General features: G+C 44.6%; 4 protein-coding genes across 7 annotated transcripts in view; 1 reads left to right on the forward strand and 3 right to left on the reverse strand.

Annotated features, from left to right (window-relative positions):
* Window positions 1-101: 101 nt before the first annotated feature.
* timmdc1 (translocase of inner mitochondrial membrane domain containing 1) lies at window positions 102-4,183 on the reverse strand. 3 transcript variants are annotated; one of them, XM_026301805.1, is made up of 8 exons: window positions 4,068-4,183; window positions 3,260-3,579; window positions 2,808-2,973; window positions 2,540-2,628; window positions 2,336-2,403; window positions 1,968-2,046; window positions 879-989; window positions 102-740 (listed from the first exon to the last, which is right to left on the reverse strand). In XM_026301805.1, exons 2-8 carry the CDS (start codon window positions 3,556-3,558, stop codon window positions 584-586), a joined length of 969 nt encoding a protein of 322 aa, XP_026157590.1. In that variant the 5' UTR covers window positions 3,559-3,579; window positions 4,068-4,183; the 3' UTR covers window positions 102-583. The 3 variants fall into 3 exon arrangements, with proteins under 3 accessions (XP_026157590.1, XP_026157591.1, XP_026157592.1); XM_026301806.1 differs by having other exon boundaries at window positions 4,081-4,167; XM_026301807.1 differs by having other exon boundaries at window positions 3,260-3,595; window positions 4,081-4,151.
* A 202-nt stretch (window positions 4,184-4,385) lies between these two features.
* poglut1 (protein O-glucosyltransferase 1) lies at window positions 4,386-8,511 on the reverse strand. Its single transcript, XM_026301799.1, has 11 exons — window positions 8,393-8,511; window positions 7,773-7,863; window positions 7,533-7,676; window positions 7,300-7,435; window positions 7,098-7,219; window positions 6,917-6,976; window positions 6,711-6,810; window positions 6,451-6,509; window positions 6,118-6,285; window positions 5,776-5,832; window positions 4,386-5,679 (listed from the first exon to the last, which is right to left on the reverse strand). The coding sequence occupies exons 1-11, from the start codon at window positions 8,463-8,465 to the stop codon at window positions 5,523-5,525; spliced, it is 1,167 nt and encodes a 388-aa protein (XP_026157584.1). The 5' UTR covers window positions 8,466-8,511; the 3' UTR covers window positions 4,386-5,522.
* A 468-nt stretch (window positions 8,512-8,979) lies between these two features.
* LOC113127331 (calsequestrin-2-like) lies at window positions 8,980-12,752 on the forward strand. The gene is made up of 11 exons (XM_026301803.1): window positions 8,980-9,313; window positions 10,214-10,298; window positions 10,453-10,553; window positions 10,680-10,788; window positions 11,448-11,521; window positions 11,646-11,776; window positions 11,853-11,898; window positions 11,994-12,048; window positions 12,133-12,233; window positions 12,343-12,417; window positions 12,493-12,752. Exons 1-11 carry the CDS (start codon window positions 9,071-9,073, stop codon window positions 12,688-12,690), a joined length of 1,218 nt encoding a protein of 405 aa, XP_026157588.1. The 5' UTR covers window positions 8,980-9,070; the 3' UTR covers window positions 12,691-12,752.
* A 2,325-nt stretch (window positions 12,753-15,077) lies between these two features.
* The window catches only part of LOC113127319 (vang-like protein 1), a 35,026-nt gene continuing 29,014 nt past the window's right edge, over window positions 15,078-21,089 (reverse strand). The window contains exons 6-9 of one of the 2 annotated variants that reach the window (XM_026301791.1): window positions 20,744-20,877; window positions 18,137-18,284; window positions 17,753-17,987; window positions 15,078-17,667 (exon numbers count right to left, since the gene is read on the reverse strand). In XM_026301791.1, coding sequence (XP_026157576.1) covers window positions 17,407-17,667; window positions 17,753-17,987; window positions 18,137-18,284; window positions 20,744-20,877 — 778 coding nt within the window. In that variant the 3' untranslated portion in view covers window positions 15,078-17,406. Of the gene's footprint in view, window positions 17,668-17,752; window positions 17,988-18,136; window positions 18,285-20,716; window positions 20,878-21,089 lie in introns of both variants that reach the window. The other variant, XM_026301790.1, reaches the window with a different exon arrangement.

Here is a 21,089-nt window from a genome sequence, read left to right on the forward strand (position 1 = left end):
AGACAGGCGTGAGGAAAGAATAAACATATGTTGACATTTGTTGGTTTGGTGTCAAAAACAACTGTCACAAAGTATCCCAGAAGACAACAAGGTGAGGACAGTTTCTTTGAACTGAAGATGTTTTATTCGTTTTTATTTTCCCCTTGCAATGGTAGAGGAATGACTTCACATCACTTTGTGATATACATACTGTTTCAACAATTACGAATGGCATGGAAAACCTTCCAAAAACTCTGGTCAGCTCTGAAGAACATGAAATGGTACCAGGAACATGTGACTTTTTTAAAATCCTTTTTCCTCCAAATCATTACATATTCAGGTTTTTGCTGCTGCACAGTGGAAACATGTTAAGGAGCTCAGCTGCTTCAGCAATAGTTAGCTGAGCATACGTGGCCTTTCCTCCCAGAAATAACCTACTTCTGTCCCTCTGGCAAACACCGACTGTAGTTCTCGGCTCTTTGGCAGTCGTTTGAGGTACGGCAGCGTTTGTTACAGAGAGCTGGGGATCAGAGTCGTGATCCAAAGCAGTGATCCGTTTATCCTCATAGCTTTAATGTCCAGCACATAACAGGCAACAAGGCAGCTACTGTTGCTGGCTGTTCGAGTCTCGAGCCGCGTCCTCGTTCCGCGGTAAACTGAGCAGCTCCTGGATCCTCTGCATGTCCTTAGCTGTTTCCTCTGCCTGACAGCTGACGTTCAGATCGCCGATCAACTCGTCCGTCAGCTGGAGACGGGCGGTCCTTGTGATGCGAGATCAGGAGAGAAACAGTTCAACGAAAGAATGTTGGAATAACAGGCAACTTCAGGTATTTTTTTCAGATGCTCGGAGAATTATCCTCAGAAGTTTGGAAGAATTTCATCGTATTCTTTTCACTTACCATGCTGCCAGTCGAAGCTCATAAAGTTCCCTTCGTTGTCTCCTCCTCCTCTCTTGGATAGTTTCTCCTGCCAGGGACTGCATGCTGACGATCAAAGCACCAGTGGGAATCCTGCACACAAATACAAAAACAGTGTTTGTGCTGCATTCAACGCCATAAAACATCAGTCACAGCAGCTACTTGAACTGCATGAAGCCTTCAAGTCACCAGTCACTTATAGCACTCTAACACATTCAGCTGGCTAGAACAAGCCCATGTCCCACCTTTCAGCCACACCGCAGCTGCGTGCCCAGATACGGGGGTGATACTACAGTGAGATCTAGAGCGTGATGTGCTTTCAGATTAGCTGCCTGCTTTCATTTCACCCCTTTCTGCCCTGAAGGCACCTGGCAGAGCCTGGGCCAGGGCCGTTTGTGCACATCAAATGCTCCAGGTGGCACGATGGTGAAGCAGACAGTGAGAGGGAGACCAGGAGGAGGAGGAGGCAGTGCTAGTGTGGAGCCAACACAGAGCTCATCGTCACAGAAGTAATCCAAACCAGCCCCTCTGGTCTGTCCCGCTATCAAACACCTCACACTCTGTCTCCATTAAACAACCACATTCGAATCTGCCCTGGGCCCTGTGTACTCAGCTCAAAGAGGCCAGAGTGGGACAGAGGCAGTGGAGAGGGTTGAGGATGGAGTGTCGCACAAGTCCGGATCAGACTGGACACTGGAAAAACAGACACGGTATGGATGGAGAGGGGCAGCTGCTGCCTTGGCCTGCCTCCTTGCTCTAGTACCCAAAACATGGCCCTCTGTGGCGCACATGAGTCCCTCTGGCACTGTGAGGGGTGCAGCTGGGTGACAGAGGGTTGCTGGGAGGGGCGCAGCTGGCTGCCAGAGTTCTCGCCGTTCTCAAGTGTACAGGCATAAACATGCACGCGCGCACAAGCACTAGAGAACCTGGATGTTAAATAAATGAAAACTAATGCGTGGCAGCTCCTGACAATGTCACTCGGTCCAGTACTGAAGACCGTCATGCTTCTGTTAAATCAGTGAAGGAGCTGGACCGGTGATCAGTGTGACTGCAAACACAAGCCCTCCTTACCCCAGTGCGGCTCCGATGATCGACCCTGCCACTAGTCCTCCCAGGCCCAGGTTCAGTCTGAAAAGGCCTCCAGTGACAGCTGACAGACACACACACACACCAATCAAACAATTTGTCATCAGGTTAAACGGTGATTAAACATTACACAGTCTACTGCTACTCAGTGTATCAGCACATTTGCTAGAGGGAATTTCTGGAGTAAACTGTTTTATACTGTTTTGTGTCATTCTATCAGAACACCGTGGAGAGACAACAGCACATGACAGGGAGAGAGAAGGTATTACATGATTATATGTACTCATAGTGATTGTTCCTGGGTTACACACAAAGGTTTAAAACAAAGCCTGTTAAAGCTGCATGTGACTCACCTCCAGCTGCAGCATAATGACTGAGGGCATACTTGTCTCGATACACTGACAGGCCTGTGCTGACAGAACTACAGAGGTGGAAGAACAGACGCAGAAACCAACAGATTCAATTAGGACAGTCACTGAATACGATCATCATTAAATACTGTCTGGAACTTAAACAACGTTCCCCTGATCCAGCATCGTTTTGTCTATTTTGCTTACTTGAACAAGGTGACAAATGCGGCCACTCTCCAGCTCCATCTCCATCCATACCTCACAAATCCCCGAATAGCTGCGTTATGGGCCAAGCGCTGATTTAGACAGAAAACATACACAGTACCGTCAGGATGCTACTGCATATTACCATTATTTTTCACAGATGGACAAATCACAGCATTATTTCACTAGTATATTATCCAAAATTTAAGGCCAAGATCTGGTTGTTGTGAAAAGGACAGATATTCAATACAGGCAAATAGATTTTATTTACCACTGCTTCCACCCGAGTAGAATAGATTTCCGCCTGGCTGACTTGGATGTACCTCTGCCGGGCGTGGCGTGCTCCTGGCACGCCCCCATAGATCAAGCCTGCCAGTGCAGCCACTGTGCCGCTCTTTATCACGTTGGTCACCTCCTCCGGGTACTTCTGTGTCACACTACAGGAAGACAAGAGTGACAGAGCATGTTTTCCTTTGAGAAACCAGTCCATGCCTCCTGCTCCCAGTATTTAGCCACAATTAACTGTGCACACACACACATAAGATTAGTGTCCGCGGATTATCTGACCTATGACATAAAACCAAAAAAACAAATAAAAGGATGGTTAGAATAGGCATAATTATAAACTTCTAAGATCTTGTTATTAACCCGGTGTTTATCACACACTTATTTTGAATGGAAATATACAGCCAAGGACAAAAATGAAAAAAAAAAACCACTAACTCTCTATTAAAGAGGTCCTTGATGCGGCCCCAACCCGTGTCAGGGAATTCTGGCTTGCCCATGTTGATCGACATGGTGCTGGGTGAAGGAGTGGGACTGGTGGAGGAGGAGGGCATGTGTGCAGGCTGGGCAGAAGCCGCATCAGCTGCGTGGACCCTGGGGAGCAGGACGCATAAGGAGGGAGGCCTGGCAGCCTGGATGAAGCTCTGCAGGGGGCCGGTGCTCGATGTGCCCTGGAGTCTTGAATCTGCCTGCTGTGTCTGCAGGGCAAAGCCTGTCGGGGACTGTTCTGGACGCATCACACTTCAGCTGGCCTCACACTACAGCAGACACACACTGCATTATAGTGGGCCACATATAAAATAGTGAGACGTAAACCAAAGCTTTTTCACTGAGGGCCACAAACAGAAAAATACACACAGGGCTGGGCCCCCACTGGACGGGGGGATGTGTTAGTAAAATCAATCAAACGTAGGTAAATTACGCTTCATAATTCAATATGCTTAATGTAAAAACATGTATTGTATTTCAAAAAAAATGGCGGCTGTTTGGGCCATATTTCATCATAATTTTTAGAATTTGCTGCGGGCCAATGAAAAAAAAAGCGGACAACGGGCCGCAGGTGGCCCGGGGGCCGTAGTATGGACAACCCTTACGTAAACAGTCACGTCTGTCCGACAAGGTGAGCATTAGCATTAGCATGGTGTACGAGATGCTGCCGGCACAGTGTCCTCTACTATAACGTACAAAGTTAATACATGTCGGAAGAAAATAATAAACAAATAAACTACAATGTCATTATTTTCACCTGATTCCCTCACCCTGACGCCGCCTGCTCTTCTTCTTCACTGTGCAAAGTCACGACACCACGTCGCCTGCCATATTACGTCAGTGACGCCAGAACTGTGGTCAGCAGAGCTTGTTCTTCTTTTTGTGTTCAATTTGATGAAAAGGTGCTTTACCGCCATCTACCGGACTGGAGTGTAGTCCTTTATTTTCTACCTTACCTGTATGACCAGAGAGGAACAACTGCTGCTCATTTCTATACATGCAACTAGAGCTTATTGCACAAAGCTACAGAACTATGCACATGTGTATGTATAAAAGCAGTAAAAGAAGACCCTGGGATGTTTCAAGAACAGTTTATTAAAATTCAACAGAAACATTGGCTGCAACCTGAAGGCCACACTGACCAGGCACAAGATCACCGTTTATTGGTCTAATAACCATATCCACATATCCTAGTCTGACCAGAGCTCCTCACAAAGAGTGTAAAAAATATAACTACACATGTACTTCAGCAACAGTTGGCTTGTTCACAGCGTCATGACAACACTGCAACACTATCCTCTATCAACTATACATCCTGTCACACTTTGATTCTTCTCTAAACGTCAAAACGACATGCTTATAGTTGGCACTTTGTGTGGAATCTAATATTGTTAGTCATTCTTTTGTACTTGTAAGGTATTAAAAACAGTTTTAGAATCCATCAAAATGCAGACACAGTCATTATTCAGAGCAACAATCACTGTACGTCAGTTTATGGACGTTGTGTTTGCTGGAGTTCCTCCAGTCATCCAGCTGAGGGCAGTGTAGCTCAACTGATGTAATCTTGTGTCAGCTTTGTGTTCAGCTCAGAAACATACAATTCAATCTACCTGAACCAAAATAACATTAACGTTACAAGATGTTGGAAATGATAAAAGTCTCTCTGCTGCATATTAAAGAGGAATTCCAGCAAACTAGCATCACTTCCACACACACAAGCTGCTGACCAAGTTTGTGTTTTATTGACTAATTTTAATGAGTAGACTGACCTTTGAGTGCTAAATCTGTGGAATGCCCCTTTAATAAGTTTAATATCACACCACACTTTGGTGATGCTATGCTGGTGAGTATAGACAGCAGGTATAAAACATTTATTATTTTAGTATCTAATAGCTGCGTTGTTCTTGGCTGTAGATTTGGCATACAGTTCCCATAGTGGCACCTCAACATAAAGCGACATCCACTGTCACTGTACGACAACATGACTATAGGATCCTAAGTTGTGTAACCGGTGAAGGACATGAGGTCCAGCTATGTTCTATGTTACACTAAAACCCTGGATTCACTATCAGGATAAAGTTTGACACTATCTTTACTAAACAAAACAGTGGATATGTAAGGTTGCTCATGAGGAAATCATTTGTTGCACCTTACTTTCATTACCTACAGAGTCCCTTCACTACAGCTGCCCTGGTCCTGCATGGTGGCTCTGTCATAGCTCTGTCTTGCTGGATTTGTGAACAATCTGGTTATAATCGTTCCTTCTTTGGGGTTTGTAGGTGAGGAGTTGGCTGAACTCAGTCAGGAGTCGCTCCCAGTAACAGGAAACATCGTCCATTCGCAGTTGGTCCAGGATGAACTGTCTCCCCCTGTCAACAGGGAGAGAAAAGCAAAGTCACATGCTGGGATTTAGTGTCTCACACATGGGACCCATCACGGTTCAATCGTAAAATATGACCCATTACCGTGTGGCAATTTCCTGAGCGATGGCATCGTTGTCTTTGACAAACTGAAGAAGTTCCCTGAGGACACACAGAACATGCAAAAGCACATTGACAGTTACTGTACAAACAAAGGCAGTTCACCACACCTGTGTATTAACAACTGTAATGAAAAAGCAAAATCGTGGGAGAGGACAAAGGGCAACTCTAGAATCTAGCTGATGTGATGTGTGGACATCACATCAGCACAAACAAAATGAGAGCTCGACACACAAAACTCATGAAAATCTGAGTTCAAACATTTGGAGCAGGAAGACAAAGTGTCATCACGACTGAAGAGGAAGCATCTGACCCCAGCAGAGTTACCTGACATCGGACAGATCCTGCCGGACGGGGATGTAGTGGACCCAGGGCTTGAGCTGAGGGTAGAAAAACTCCTGCCATTCCTCCCCCACATGAAACACCAGGGAACCACAGAGGAAAAGGTGTTTGAAGCGGAAGCTGGCTGCCACGCCCCGGAAGTTGAACAAATACCTGTAGGAGAAGGAAAGAAAGAAACTTTGTGAGATGGTATTTTACAAAAAACACGTTTTTTTTAAACCACAAATCAGAACTGCACTAATCAAACGTCACAAAATCCACAGATAAGCAAACACTTGACACAGGATTCAAACATGAACGCACTGGAGTTCAGCTTACTTGTACTTGCAGTGATCAACCAATGGGATTTCTTTGGCTGCTGGTCTCCCAAGTGTATCCTATGACAAAAAGGTATCATGATTGGTAAATAACATGCACCATGTGGACATGTATAAAGAACCCTAGGCTTCTCTTCTCCACCTCTTTTTGACATTGTACATGAATCACATGGTGAAATCAGAGAAAAACAAAGATAACTCCAATATCTTCCAGCTTTATAATGACGCTCTTTGAGCCTGGTGTGTTTGATACTGACTGACCTTCTCAGATCTCCAGGCCTGGTTCTTTGTGTACTCTGCATCCACCAGCTCTGGAGCTTCTCTGGACAGAAGGATCAGAGGGTCACGCTCTGGGCTGGTTCTATCAAAGAACAGAGATGGGGGTTCAGAAAGTAAAGTTTGCAGGAGGAAGACGGCAAGTAAAGATAGAAGAACAAGATGTTCTGCACAAAACTCTCTAAGCTGACCTGGAACCTCTGAAGAACCCTTTGGACTCTTTCTTCTTCCATGGCCACTGTTCTGCAGACCTAAGAAAGCAAAGTATAATGCACACAACTGTCTGACACCCATAAAATTTCCAACCAATAAAACAGAAGGTAACTGCATTGCTGCTTGCACACTGCAGTCATCACTTGTGCTAAACCTTACTTTCTAAGGTCATCCCTCATCAGATCCCATCTTCCCAGGCCAGTGGGGTATATGGGCCACACAGCAGGACCACCCTCCCAAAAAGTCCATGCAGGGTACATGATGTCCTGGTAGTCTGAGGTCTTCTCCGAGCAAACACACATGGGTCAAAACCACTTAATACACGTATTAAACAAAGTGTGTATACTGTTCGTGGTCTGACCTTACTGAAAGAGAAGACCGGTAAGGTCGGCTGCACCCAGCTGGGAACTTGAGGGTAATCCCTCACATTTACCACCATCTCCAAGTCGGGTAGCCTGTTGATCACCTCCAGAATGAAGTGCTCCACTCCACTGCACCTGAAAACAGACTGTATCTATTTCTGTCTGATCTGATTGGAAGAAAAAGAAAAACTACCTGATGTGATCAAACATATGAGATGCCGTTTCTCTTTACCTGGCAGGGAACATACAGTTGTGTTCTCTGTACAGCTTGTTCCCAATGATCTGATAGTGGGTGCCCACCCCTCTTTTAACTGTAGCAGCCATGAGATCCTCAGAGATCCCCCCACTAAAAGGGTGCAAGTCATGCTGGAGAACACTGACACAGACATACATTGGGAAATGATCAGGTCCACATTATTTATTTATGACGATGCAGTGTTATATGAGTAAAGGCAGAGGAAAGCAAGCTGACCTCAGGTGACAGCTACATTTGACGGGGTTACATGGAGTGAACCCTTTCACAGCATCTGAAATCTTCTCTCTGATCTTCTTCCACTGTGTGTCTGCAGCAACACATACAGGTCAATCACTGTATCTCATTTACTCACAGACAAATACCCACAGTTGGGTCCTACCAAGGATCCAAAAACCCATTTGCAAACTTCCAAAAGACAGTAATGATCCAGGTCTGGACTTTATTTGGTCCTTATTTCCATGCACCCTCAATTACAAACAGAAATGACTTCATTGTTTGGAGGCACCCAGTCATCGATCAGTGCTAATTAGCAGTTAGCAGAGCAGCTGGCTAAACTAGACCCAGCCTAAACAAATCTAACTATGCTGTTAAATGTGCGTCTTATTACACATAGTTACTGTTAACAATTATAACCACTGATGAAAACTCACACAAACCAACAAATTAACTAGCAGCGTTAGCTCGAAAGCTAACATAGTTAGCTAGCGCTTAAAGTGATGAATGACTCCAACAGCAAAAGTTGCGCCGAGGGAGCAAAGTCAAACAAAAACACAGCGAACTCTCACTACTGCTTTTCAAATGACTTCAAGGTTCGTATTTGTCTAAAAATGCGTTACCTGATGCGATTACTAAACATAAATCACTAACTTGCAACAGTATCAGAAGCCTGCACAACCAAAAGCGCTCCATTTGTCTCTGGATCGTTCAGCTCTGCCTGACGCGGCAGTGATCTATGATCGACTGCTTCTGCCTGACATTACGGTAATGCGCAGAGCAGAATTCATTTACATGGTGCATTACGCAACGTTTGGAAGATTAGTGGCAAAGTGGTGACACAGGCAGCAAAATCTAAATCTCTGTTTTTTAGTTAGTTAACCAAAGCTCTTCATTGTTATGTTTGATGTGGATAACTCCTTATAAAACCCCCAAAACTCTTCTGCTCTCATTTCTGATTTATTTTCTATATTTCTTGAATGGCAACCTCCTAAATGATTTTCCTTAAATGGGTTTAATAATATGAGTTTCTCATTCGGACAGAGAAGGAGGAGGAAAAAGACCCTCCTGAGATTTGGACAGTGACACTGTGTGACGATGAGAGGAGGAGACAGAAGACAGGTGGAGAGGGAGGGATATCACACAAGAGGAGAGAGAATCACAGATAGAGAACTTAGATGGAAAATAGACCACATCTGTGGATGAAGTTTAGCTCTTGATATCTCTTCAAGTTGGGCTTTGGTCCTTTGGTTCTCTGTCAGATTAATCCTGCCTTGCAAACACTCCTCAACTGAACAACAATGCAGAAAGTGTGGGTCTCTCTACTAGCTGGCCTCTGCCTTGGCCTGGTTTTCTTCTGCAGCGCTGAAGAAGGTCTTGAGTTTCCCAATTTTGACGGGAAGGACAGGGTGCTGGACATCAACGAGCGCAACTACAGGAAGGCTCTGAAGAGATATGACCTGTTGTGTTTGTTCTACCACGAGCCTCTGCCGGCCAACAAGGGTCTGCAGAAGCAGTTCCAGATGACAGAGCTGGTGCTGGAGGTAAGAATAAGGGTCAGACACACAGCTTCACCGCTGAGCTCATTCAACCCTAAAACAAGTCACTGTGTAGTCAGTGATCCCTACTGGAAGACCAGACTCTGAACACATTGCTCTTCCCTCGTCTCCTTCATGTGTACACTGTCTTCTTTATTCTAAGGTGAAGTGAGCAGGCTTCACAGTTCCAACTCTGCCACAGTTTCATAGTCAGAGGCAGTGATTTTAATCCCATATGACTCACATGTATCCTGGGACTGATTTTAGGTCAGTCTGTTAATTAGAGCTGATTCCCAAATGTCTTTACTATCTGCCTGTGAACCAGAAACAACTAGACGTACTCTTGCATTTCTTCTCCTCTAATTTATCAGCTGCAGGGATGAGAAAAGGAAAAGCATCTCGTATTTGTTCACTCTTATTTGCTCTCACTTACTTTCAGTCGTGATTTCTTGTCGTGCACTGTTCCAAAGCAGAATCGCACAGTACTAAATCTGTTTTCCTTCCTGAAGGCTGAAAAGGCTGCAAGGCAAGCAGTCCTGACTCACAGCTTCCCCCTAACAAGAAAACTCCACAGGGGGCTCTCGGCACAAACACACACATCTCAGGAATGAAAAGACGTATTGAGGAAGACAGCAGCAGCTGTGGGTGCCAGCTAAATGAATAGTGCTGGGTGGGTGGGTGCTGGTGTGAGGTGTCTGGATTCTAAGGCCACTGTATGTGAACAGCTGCGTTGACTGCAGATTAAAATAAAGCCATGTAACACAACCTAAATGTTTTCAAGTCCATGCAGATAAAGAAAGGCAGCAGTATAACTTGGTTCCAGCTAAATAAATGATTTATAAACCAAGTATCATAAATGTGAATGTGTGCCACTCTGATCCTGACTGACGTTTGTGTGTCAACCAGCTCACAGCTCAGGTCTTGGAGAACAAAGACATCGGCTTTGGGATGGTGGACTCCGAGAAGGACGCCAAAGTCGCCAAAAAACTTGGTATGAGACAGATACCTTCATCAATTCACAAAGGCCTTTTCATAATGTCACATCTGTTGTGCTGCATCTATGTTTAGATTTTGCTTTTACCCTGAAATCAACTTTTAAGACGTTATGGATGGTCTGAACCTATTTATGAAACTATTCTTGTTAGGTCTGGAGGAGGTGGGCAGCCTGTACGTTTTTAAGGATGAGCGTGTCATTGAATTTGATGGAGAGCTCTCAGCGGACACTCTGGTGGAGTTCCTGTTGGATGTGAGTTTGACATTTTTTAAAACATACCCAGCATCGATCCTTTCACCCAACTCTTCACACTTGCTTTTAGTTTTACAGTGTTTCTTTGCAGTGAACATCACCCACCTGTGTTACACCGGCCCCCAGGTGCTGGAGGACCCAGTGGAAATGATCAATAGCGCCATGGAACTGCTCGCCTTCGAGAGGATGGAGGAAGATATTCGTCTCATCGGTTACTTCAAGGGAGAAGATTCATGTTAGTTTACCAGAACGTGTGTAAAATAGTGTCTTGTGTTCATATATTAGGGAGTGTGTGACGGGTTGACAGTACCTTTTTATTAGCTGTCCCCTACAGCTGCCTCCATCACCACGTAGACTACCTGGCTCCTAAAGAAAAACCTGATTCCAGACTTTGGTGCTCTCACCCAGCCCCACGAGAGCCTTTAAATAGCTTCTAGTTCTGTCTAATAGGTCAAACTGCAATTATAGTTCCTCTCAAGAAGAGGCAGAAAAAGTGAGACAGGGAAGATGCTATCTGGTGTGACATGACAGTGGCATGAAGTTTCATTATGGAGCCTATTTCTGTCCAGAGATAGGTTGGTCTGTGGTGGTGACCTTGTTGGGAGCAGAGCCAGCAGCACCTTACAGGCATATAAACTGCATTAAGGGAGCCCTTGTTACTAGGATGAAAACAGTGGAATCATGATGGGAAATCGAATGAAGAGAGTGAATTTCTCTGCTTGCTTTCCTGATCACACACTGTAGATTTGACCAGGACTGTGACCAGAATAGGAATGATCAACTTCCACACGATCTTTTTTATTTTAAACTTTACTTTCTGGCTCCTTGAGTTTACTTTCTGTCATTCTCGCTTCAGTTCCTCCATCCATCTCTCCCCGTTTCTCGCTCACTCAGATTTCAAAGCTTTTCAAAAGGCTTCGGAGCGTTTTCAACCTTACATCAAGTTCTTCGCTACATTTGATAAATCTGTAAGTCTTCATGTGCTAAATAAAATCCTTATCACTGAAAAAAAATAATCGTACCACTTTGGTTTACTCCACCATACAAATTGCAGATTTACTCATTATAAATATTTTAAATATTATTCTTCAGGTAGCCAAACATCTCTCCCTGAAAATGAATGAGGTGAACTTCTATGAGCCCTTCATGGAGGAGCCAGCCATCCTGCCTGGAAGGCCTCTGTCGGAAATGGACATTGTTGAGTTTGTCAACCAACACAGGAGGTTGACTCCATTTATAACTTCTAATGATTCTAATTAAGGATTTGGGAGCAATTTAATGAAAATGTGTTCTTTGCAGGGCAACTCTGAGGAAGCTGCGGGCAGAGAATATGTTTGAGACATGGGTGAGTAGCAGCTTAGACCACAGGAGACAGAGCTGAAAGCGTCAAATCAATCTGAGGTGCCACAGGTCTTGCTGTAAACACTTTTCCATTTCTAGGAAGATGACATGGATGGAATACATATTGTCGCATTTGCTGAGGAGGAAGATCCAGGTCTGTGCCTTCGTTTCAGAGGGTTTTGCCCGGTCTGTATTTTTTCTGAGCACCTAAGGGTGAGCTTTGTTCTCTCATTCCCAGATGGCTACGAGTTCCTGGAGATCCTCAAGGATGTGGCCAGAGAGAACACCAACAACCCAGAGCTCAGCATCGTCTGGATTGATCCCGACGACTTCCCTCTGGTTCTGCCTCATAACTATTCATTACAGGAGTGTCAATATATGTGTACATTTGCATTTTAACAGTAACTGTATTCCTTTTAAAGTGATCTGGTTTGTCTCGCCCCTCCAGCTAACCACATACTGGGAAAAAACCTTCAAGCTGGACCTGTTCAGACCTCAGATTGGTGTGGTCAATGTCACAGATGTAAGTAAGGTGTAAACATCAGAAAACAAGTGAAGAGTTGACAGGCCTAGACCTCGTTGGTCTTCTGGGTTGCAGGCAGACAGCGTGTGGCTGGACATGTCCAACGACGAGGACCTGCCCACCGCAGAGGAGCTGGAGGACTGGATCGAGGACGTCCTGTCAGGGAGGGTGAACACGGAGGACGATGACGAGTCTGCTGACGAGAAGGAAGACCACGGCGACACAGAGGACAGTGAGGAAGGTCACGACCCAGATGATGACGATGATGATTAAACCTATTGAGGGTCAGTGTCCAGGCCGTTCCGACATAGAAAGATGGTTTAAATAGTTAGGCAGATAAAACAGAGCTGATTAAAGGTCATCATGGGAACATTTGTGGCCTGGTTTCTCAGAAAATGAGAACAGCGCCCAAAGCAGTAACTCTCCTTAACACACTAAGGATGAAGATATCAGCAAACTAAGATTCTGTGTTACATAGACATGTAAGTTAAAGCTGCAATAATTGCCAAACTGTAAGCAAAACACTTGTATGTGAAAATAAATCACAATTATTTGTGTAGAAAGTAGAATAATGCTCATGTGTAACACAAAGCTGCATGAAAAGAATGACAGAAAAGTATTTCCAGTGTACAACAGTTAATAAAAGGACATAACTGTCTATATAACGACTACATATTTGAATGTGAATTACATACACACACTTAAAAAGAACATGACTGATGCTCAAAACAGCAAACTGACTCATTTTCTCCCTCAATTTTCACCTTGAATTATTCAAACACTGGTGAATAATTCAGCACCGTCAACCCTCCTAATCCGCGCAGGGACCAGGGCAGTGAGGCTGGGGTTAGGGGCCCAGAGACAGCCCACCAGGGGTGCTACAAACTGAATAAGGAGTGGACGCACGCCTGCTGAGCTCATAATCGCTGGACATGAATTCATAATACAAGGCCAATGCAAAAATACCCCTGGAGGTGGATGCAATGAGGTGTGTGAGCAGGATGTTTGCATCATGGCGTGGGATATAAACACAATCTGTAGCCGGTCAGACACAGTGTGTGTGTGTGTGTGTGTGTGTGCACATTTAAATGTGACCTGAGGCGAACAGACAGGCCGAACTCCCTCCGGAGGACAAAGAAGCAGACAGTGCCATGAAGGAAGTGCTGTAATGTTCTGCAGCGCCTTTAGGTTACATAATCTTGTGAATGTCAAGCGCGATGGTGTTTTACATGAATGCTGACAAAAAGCAGGACATGAAGACAGGCACACACCTCCATACCCCCCAGAGAGGAGAGTAAGTTCAATATCAAACAGCAGAGAAAAAAGACCAGAGTGAGATATATTAAGGTAGAGATTTCTGTTGGAAACTGAAGCCACCAGAAACTAGACGGATTTCCTCTCATGACTCGATCTGCACATAAACAAGTCATTACCAAACAAATAGAGAGGGGGGAATGAAGGGAAGAAAAACATTCCATTTAGATGCAAATGCTCCTCATTTTCCTCCCAATCCACCTCTCTCCTCCCCGTCCCGGTCCTGCACGGAGCAGGTGGGTAGGAGGAGGATTAAACCGAGGAAAGATGAGTTCCGACAGGCGGCCTCGTGCCCCGGGCTCACGGAGGGATGAGTTTGTTCGTTCTCAGCGCCGGACACTGACACTGACATTCATTTACCCACGAGGCCTGGCTGCACAGCTCTGACAGCCTCATGGCGAGCCAATTACCATTGAGCTCCATGACAACAAAACCCACCAAAATAAGGCCAAAGAAAAGCTGATATTTTGGTTTCAACATGTCACAGAGCGGGGCCACACACTTAATGGGCAGTGACAGAGTCGTGTTAGCAAGTGTGCAGCTGGGGCAGAACACTAGAGCACGTACAGAAGAACGGGAGAGAGCTGCCCTGAGATGAACACTTGAAACTGCAGCAGGAAAATGGAACATTTTTAAAAACTGCTTAAAGCAAAAGAACAATTTCACAGTAAGAGAATATTACAACAAATTCAAGAAAACACTCTGTTGGTCTACACACAGTGTGATTATTATTATCCCATTGAGTTAATAACTAAACTCATGCTCTTGTGATAATGGGGTAAAATAAAATGACTGTATCCACAGCTGTTGCTGGTTTCCAGCTGTTGGTGACACTCTCAACACTCATACATCAATGATCTTTTAAGGGATTATGTCATTTTTGATCATTAGGATTTCACTGGCATTAATGTCTGAAATGTTTCAGGTAACAATATGTTAAAGGACTCCAAACAGTACTGAGACATTTGCAGCGGACTGTCAATCACAAGACAGAAATCCATTAAAGAACAGCAACAGAGACTCAATAAACCAAAATGCAATGCAACCATAAAACATGTTTAGTTCATCCTACAACTAGAAGTAAGTTTAGCAGCTAAATGTGTTCCTGTGCTCAACAGAAAGCAAAAACATCCTGCACCACCTCAGGGGGTTGTTTAGAAGCATTCTGGGATATGTAGGAAATCACTGAGGTGAAACAAACTCAATTCAACTAAAATACATCAGTTTGCAAATGCTGAAAATATCAAAAGTGGGATTTTCATCTGTGAACGCAGTAAAACACTGCTGAACACTACTTACTTAAACCCGTACGGCAGATCCTCATCCAGAAATAGTGTCAGTCAATATAAAACTGACTTGTTTATTGCACAGTACAACTCCTTACAGCAGTTTTACAAATGCTCATAAAAATGTTTATTATTGTTATTATTTTAGAAATGTTAATGCTGTGAAACTGAAACATGTCTCAGACTGCAATGCCACATACTCGTCATAAAGCTGTCTAACAAAACCAAGCCCTGACAGAGAACTGGAGCCTGGCAACTGGTGACAGATGGTGCAGATGAAGAGGAGATGGGAGAAGGCTGGAATGGCATACATACATATACACATACACACGTGCACGCGCACACGCACGCACACACAGACAGACACACACGCTTGTTTACATAAATAGATACAGTGTAAAAACAGGAGGCACAGTCACAGTGGGATCATACAAAGTTCATCTGTCAGTAGGCAGAAAGTTTACAGTCAAAGTGTGTTTTTGTTTTTTCTGTCAAAAATGAACAGCATCTGTATGTTTCAGATGAAAACAGGTTCTGCTGTCCTCAGGCAAACAAACTGACAATACTGGCATTGGCCACCAGGGGGCAGTAGGGGACAATCCTGCTCATACATGAGCACAGTGAGATTCTTTGCTTTGACTTTACTGGATCAGCCATGACAGGGACAGAGTAGTCAAATCTGATTGGATCTCAAAGTGTCACTTAGCTTCATTCGACTGCATTTTTCTGGCGATGCAATATAAGATGATTCTTGAGAGAAAGAAATAAGATAAAATCCTTTGTGAGCGTTTAGGCGAAGCGGCTAACCTCGAGGGATTCACTGTGAGCATGTTTGTCACACTACACAGGTGACACAAGGCAGTAAACGAAAACCAGACGGTCCAGTTGGGAGAGAGGTTCCGCCCTGCTGCAGCGCTCACTGTTGACACTCACTCTGCTGATTCACCATCCTCTATAAAGTATCTCTGTGACACACATGAACCCTGTGAGCCGTGAAAGATGAAATCATAGTTTAAATAACACACACTCTGAGACAGTGGCCTTTGTTTAGCTCAGTGGAAGAGGAAGTCATTTCCTCTGCTGTCTTGTAAATTCAGAATAAAGACCATTTCCAATTATTGTCAGCAGGCTCTGATCTGTGCTGCGTCAGTGTGGTAAATGTTAGGTCAGTTTATAGGTACTGTAGGTCAGGGCTACTGTCATGGGCCTGAGGAGATTTAGGATGGCCAGGCCTGATACCCACTGTGGGCCACAGCGACCGGTCAAAACATCATTTAACATGAATACTGGACTTCTATAGGGGTTTGAAAACTATTTCTGTTCAAAGAACAGAAACAGCAGCAGACTGGTGAAAGTAACATCTCTTGTTGTTGTACTATTCTGGAAATTTTTCTAAATTTACAAAATTTTAATGTGAAGCAATCAGTAGTACTTTGTTTTTGATATCAGGCCCCGTCTGCCCTCCTTGCTGTCTTCCCTTTCCAGCCTGTCGGGCAGATACGGCAGACGTGGAAGCCCTGAGGAGGTCAGTGAACCGATGAGGCAGGGCAAATGGTTTTGGGCACGTATCCATCTCTGTGTGTCTCTTATGATCTGGTTCATTCTGAGTTCAGCCCTGTGTTTAACATAGCATGTATGTGTTGTTCCCAACTGGAGTGGAAATATATCTGATTTTGCTCCACTGCACCTGGAGAAGACTCGTGCACGTGTACTGCATGCCTTCAACATGTTAGAGTTTGACCTGCGGCTGACTGGAGCTCTGTGGATGTCCTGAAGTATTGATGAGGAGAGGACGACAGCCTGACATCCTTTTCGAGCAGGACGAAATTATATTATCCAACATTTCCTGGCATTACAGAAATGTGCATTTAATGCAAAATCTGATCTTTCAAGAGAGAAATCCTTTTACTTCTCAATCTGTTGATGTCCCAAAGCATCCAAATACTTTCACATGTTGTCCATGTGGTGTCATATGTTTCCATCAGCCTTCAAATATGGTCTCGCCATCACAGTCTTTAGTGGTAGGTCTGTCTCTCCCATGAAAACAAAGACAACAAAGTCGAAAATCTCTCATGTTATCATTTTGTTTGGCGACCTGGAAAGGAAGGAGTGTTTCTGCCGACGCACAATGACGCACACGCATACCCACACTCACTCATACTTTATGTGCACGTCCATATCCCAGGCATCCAAACTCCTGTGGGTGTAATCCTGTGATTTTTTTTTTTTCATCTGAATCAAACATAAAAGATCAATATATTCAAATGTGTGATATAGAGATTTATATATAAAATTCAATAAAAAGTACAAATAAAAACTGCAAACCCAAAATAAAAACATCTGAGAGCAAAAAGACAGGGTGAGGAAAAAAAAAAAAAAAAGTGTCCTCCTACACAGATGTTTCAGACTGTAGCCGCAGAACAAACTTGTGAGACTTGGGGTCGATGTACTCTTCTGACATCTGGATGTAGGGGATCTTCTTGGACGTCACCACCAGGCTGAAGTCCACACACTTGAGCAGGAAGACGCTGCCGTCTTTCAGGCCGCTGGTGACGGACGCCTCGCTGATCAGCGTCCACTGACGGGCCAACCAGTGGTCACGGCTGTACTGCAGGGTGGGACCTGGGGTCAGGTAGCTCTCCAGGAATGCCTAAGCAGGAGGGACGTATAGAAACCGCTTAAAAGTCAGAAAAGGCCTCTATGTGACTATCATGTGTTCGAGTCAGAGGTCAGACCTTGGGCGTCATGTTGTTGGTGATGCAGAAGGCCAGGTGCTGCTGGATGCTCTCCATGCTGTGGCAGTGCTGCTGTTTGGTGGTCCTCAGGTACTTCTGCAGGGCCCGAGCCATGGAGGGGAAGATGGCCTGTGCTGCCTCCCGGGGGTCCATCACATCCCCTGGAGCCTTCTTCTGCTCCTCCTCCTGCATGCGCTTGATATGTGTGAATGCCTCCTCTACCGCCACCACCAGCCTGAGAGGAATCATGGCAAACGAAGCTTTGATCAGATGGTACAGTAGGGAGCAGTAATACAAATGTATTGCTCAACAATGGTAGACTTTTATTTCTATATGTGTACGAACGGTGCAGCTCAACAGTTCAGTTTGGTCCTTGCGACTCACCGCGCTCGGCGTTTGCGGACACGCCTCTCATGCTCAGCGTCCTCGTAGTACAGCTCGTTGTGGCTGGAGTCTCTGCGGCGGGCGGCGGCGGCGATCATGGCTCTGGACTGGGAGTGGGCAAGTCCTGCTGCTGCATTATTCCCCGGACCTGTCGTGACAAACAGATAAGACAGGAACAGTCACTGTGTGTGTGTGCGAGTCACGCAGTCAAGAGTCGCTTAAAGCCTCAGCGACGAAGGTAACGGAACAAAGAAACCTTTGGTGATGACATAAAGTGCAACGTGAGGGAACAAGCTGCTTTTAGACTGGAGGGGTAGATTATTAATGCACATAAACCTCGGTCCATTTCATTTTATTACCAGCTATATTAAACCCCAGGAGCTGAGAGGAGCAAGTACGCAAAGTGGAACATTTCTATTGATGCGAGTACTGTGATCATTTGAAAATCTAAACCCTTAATATCAAATCATACTGCTCACCACACAGCATCTGGTGGTAACTACTGATATTCAATTGTTCTCATTACTCTGCCACTTGGTGCCCTCAGGAAAGGAGCGGTACCCAATTAAATAAGTGGCTCAGGCAACTTCAAAAGTTTACCTTTTTGGAATGAGGACAGGAGGCTGCTGATGAACCCAGGCTGATGTTAATGCAGGTTAAAAGAAGGCAGAGCTGGTGAATTATTAATGCGGGGGCAGGGATCATGCATGAACAGAATAATTCATGGCTGGGGAAGAGGGAGTTTTCAGCAGCCCCCTGCCTTGTGTTACTGCACATAGATGGAATTTAAGGGTGAGAAATGTTATGCTGAATGTCAGGAATACATATGAAAAATCTCCAATGCATAAACACAGAGACATCAGAGACAAAGTGAGATACAGCCAGAGGTAGAAAAGCCAAAATCTATACACAAGTAAAGCTGTCACAAGCTTTGATTTAGGCATTTCAAATCCTCCATATTTTAGAGCATAACTTGGCAACAACACCTTGTATCTGCTGGAATAATTTTCAATTCCCAATATCTAGAGCTGAGAAAACAATATGGAGCTCAAACAGCTTGTCAAGGATCATAAAATCACCTGAACCCATTTGAATGCACTGTAATTGAGTGCTATGGCCGCCTTGTGCTCAGGGCTTCACCACTCTTTAATCAAGAAAAGATTATTGTCTGTCCCTGAGTTTGATTTATTTATTACAACGCTGGTGTGGCTGCAGAAAGAAAGACAGTGGGAGTGGGGAGGAAAAGCTCCAGACGAGAAAGAGAGGGAGAGATGGAGAGGTCCCTGAGCAGCTGCTGCAGGATAAGAATGAAAGAGGATGAGACACGAGAGAGAAATGACAGGACCGGCAGCGTAATAGCTATTGATTTATCAGCCATCTCCACCACTGTCTCCAACTAACACTGGAGAGCAGGGAGAAGAAACGGAGGAGAGAAAAGGAAGAGGGAGTCTAGTCGGTGCACTAAAGTGAAGCTTGAGTACACTTAAGGGAGAGCAATAATTTAACAGAGGGTTTGGGGTGCATTCTACCAGCTGTCGTATGGACGACTGAACTTTTTATCAACCTGTGGCATGCAAAGAGTGAGGAGGAGTGGAGAGGGCTGTTCCTCTCTGTGTGAAAAGCTGTCACTCAGCTTCAAGGCCTCTATCAAAGTGAACACCAGTAGTTTGTGAGGATGCTTCAGTCAGTTGTGGTATTTACTTACTGTCCAAAAGGTAGGCTTTCAGTTTAGCTCTAAAGACAGCTTCAGGGGTTAGCAGGGAGACACATGAGGAGAGCAGAAAGTCAACTGTTGAGCTGTGGAGTAGCACAAATACCATTCCAACCTGCTCCCAAGGTGCCAGAGTGTGTATAGAAGCTGGTATCACATAACCATTCTTTCATCTTTCCATGTTGTTGCCCATTAACTACAAATCACCTGTGCTGTGCTCGTCCCCGCTGACAATTCTCTAATTACACTATGTTTGCAGATCGATTTTCTCGCTTGCAGGCAGCCACTGCATTCCAGGACAGTAAGGAAATCAACTTGCAGAGACTTGAAATGAGCTTTAGATGGGAGATCTGTCACAGGGAGCAACTCAGCAAAGCTAAACCACTGTTACAGGAGTTTTGAATTACTAGTTAAACAAAAGTTTAAAAATGTAAAGTCAACTCTGGTAAATTGCAACATGACTTTTCCCCTGTTTTTTGGCTGATTTCTGGACCAGATCATTTAAAGTTAGAAATCAATCAAGTCTATTATGAAAATGTGTTCACTGCTGACAGGGATGATAAAGTTAGAAATATAACATGGACTCAGGCCAGTCTGACTTTATTCACAACAGATCATTGTTACCACACAGTACTTTCTGCTCACTGTTTATACCAGCAACATACTTTTTTTTAGCTTTCTTATGACAGAACAACTCAAAAACAGCTGTCTTCAGTTTCAAAGGTTTTCCAATTGCTCTTTCATAATTACAGCTACAGAAATAAAAACTGCATGATTCAGTCATTTTGCCCAAGAAGACGAGCACGAGGAAGCAGAAGAGAAAACACAAATAAACCGAAGGACATATAGAGACAGAACATCCCACTCACCCTCAGCAGGGGCTTCTGGGCACTCACCATCCACATTGTAGACCTTGAGGCCGGCTAGGTGCTTGGCGGCACGGGACTTGGAGGCGGAGAGCAGCGCTGGGTTATGGACTGGGAAGTCGGAGTAGTAGTGCTCGATGATAGTCAGAGCTGCTCGCTGAATACTGAGAGAAAACAGAAGAATGAAAGAAAAGTTTAGGCCAAGGGGCGTTTCTAAGTTGACTTCCATACATCTAAGCCAGTGTGAGAGGCTGAGCTCTGAAAATGGTGCTTGGCAGGGATCATGACACTCTTATGGAATATGTTTATAAATAGACAGGTCTGATTCTCAATTAGAGAAACCTGACTCAGACTGTAATACTTAAATTAAACAGGT

This window comes from Mastacembelus armatus, chromosome 2, assembly GCF_900324485.2.
Source record: "Mastacembelus armatus chromosome 2, fMasArm1.2, whole genome shotgun sequence".
NCBI classification, from domain to species: Eukaryota; Metazoa; Chordata; class Actinopteri; order Synbranchiformes; family Mastacembelidae; genus Mastacembelus; species Mastacembelus armatus.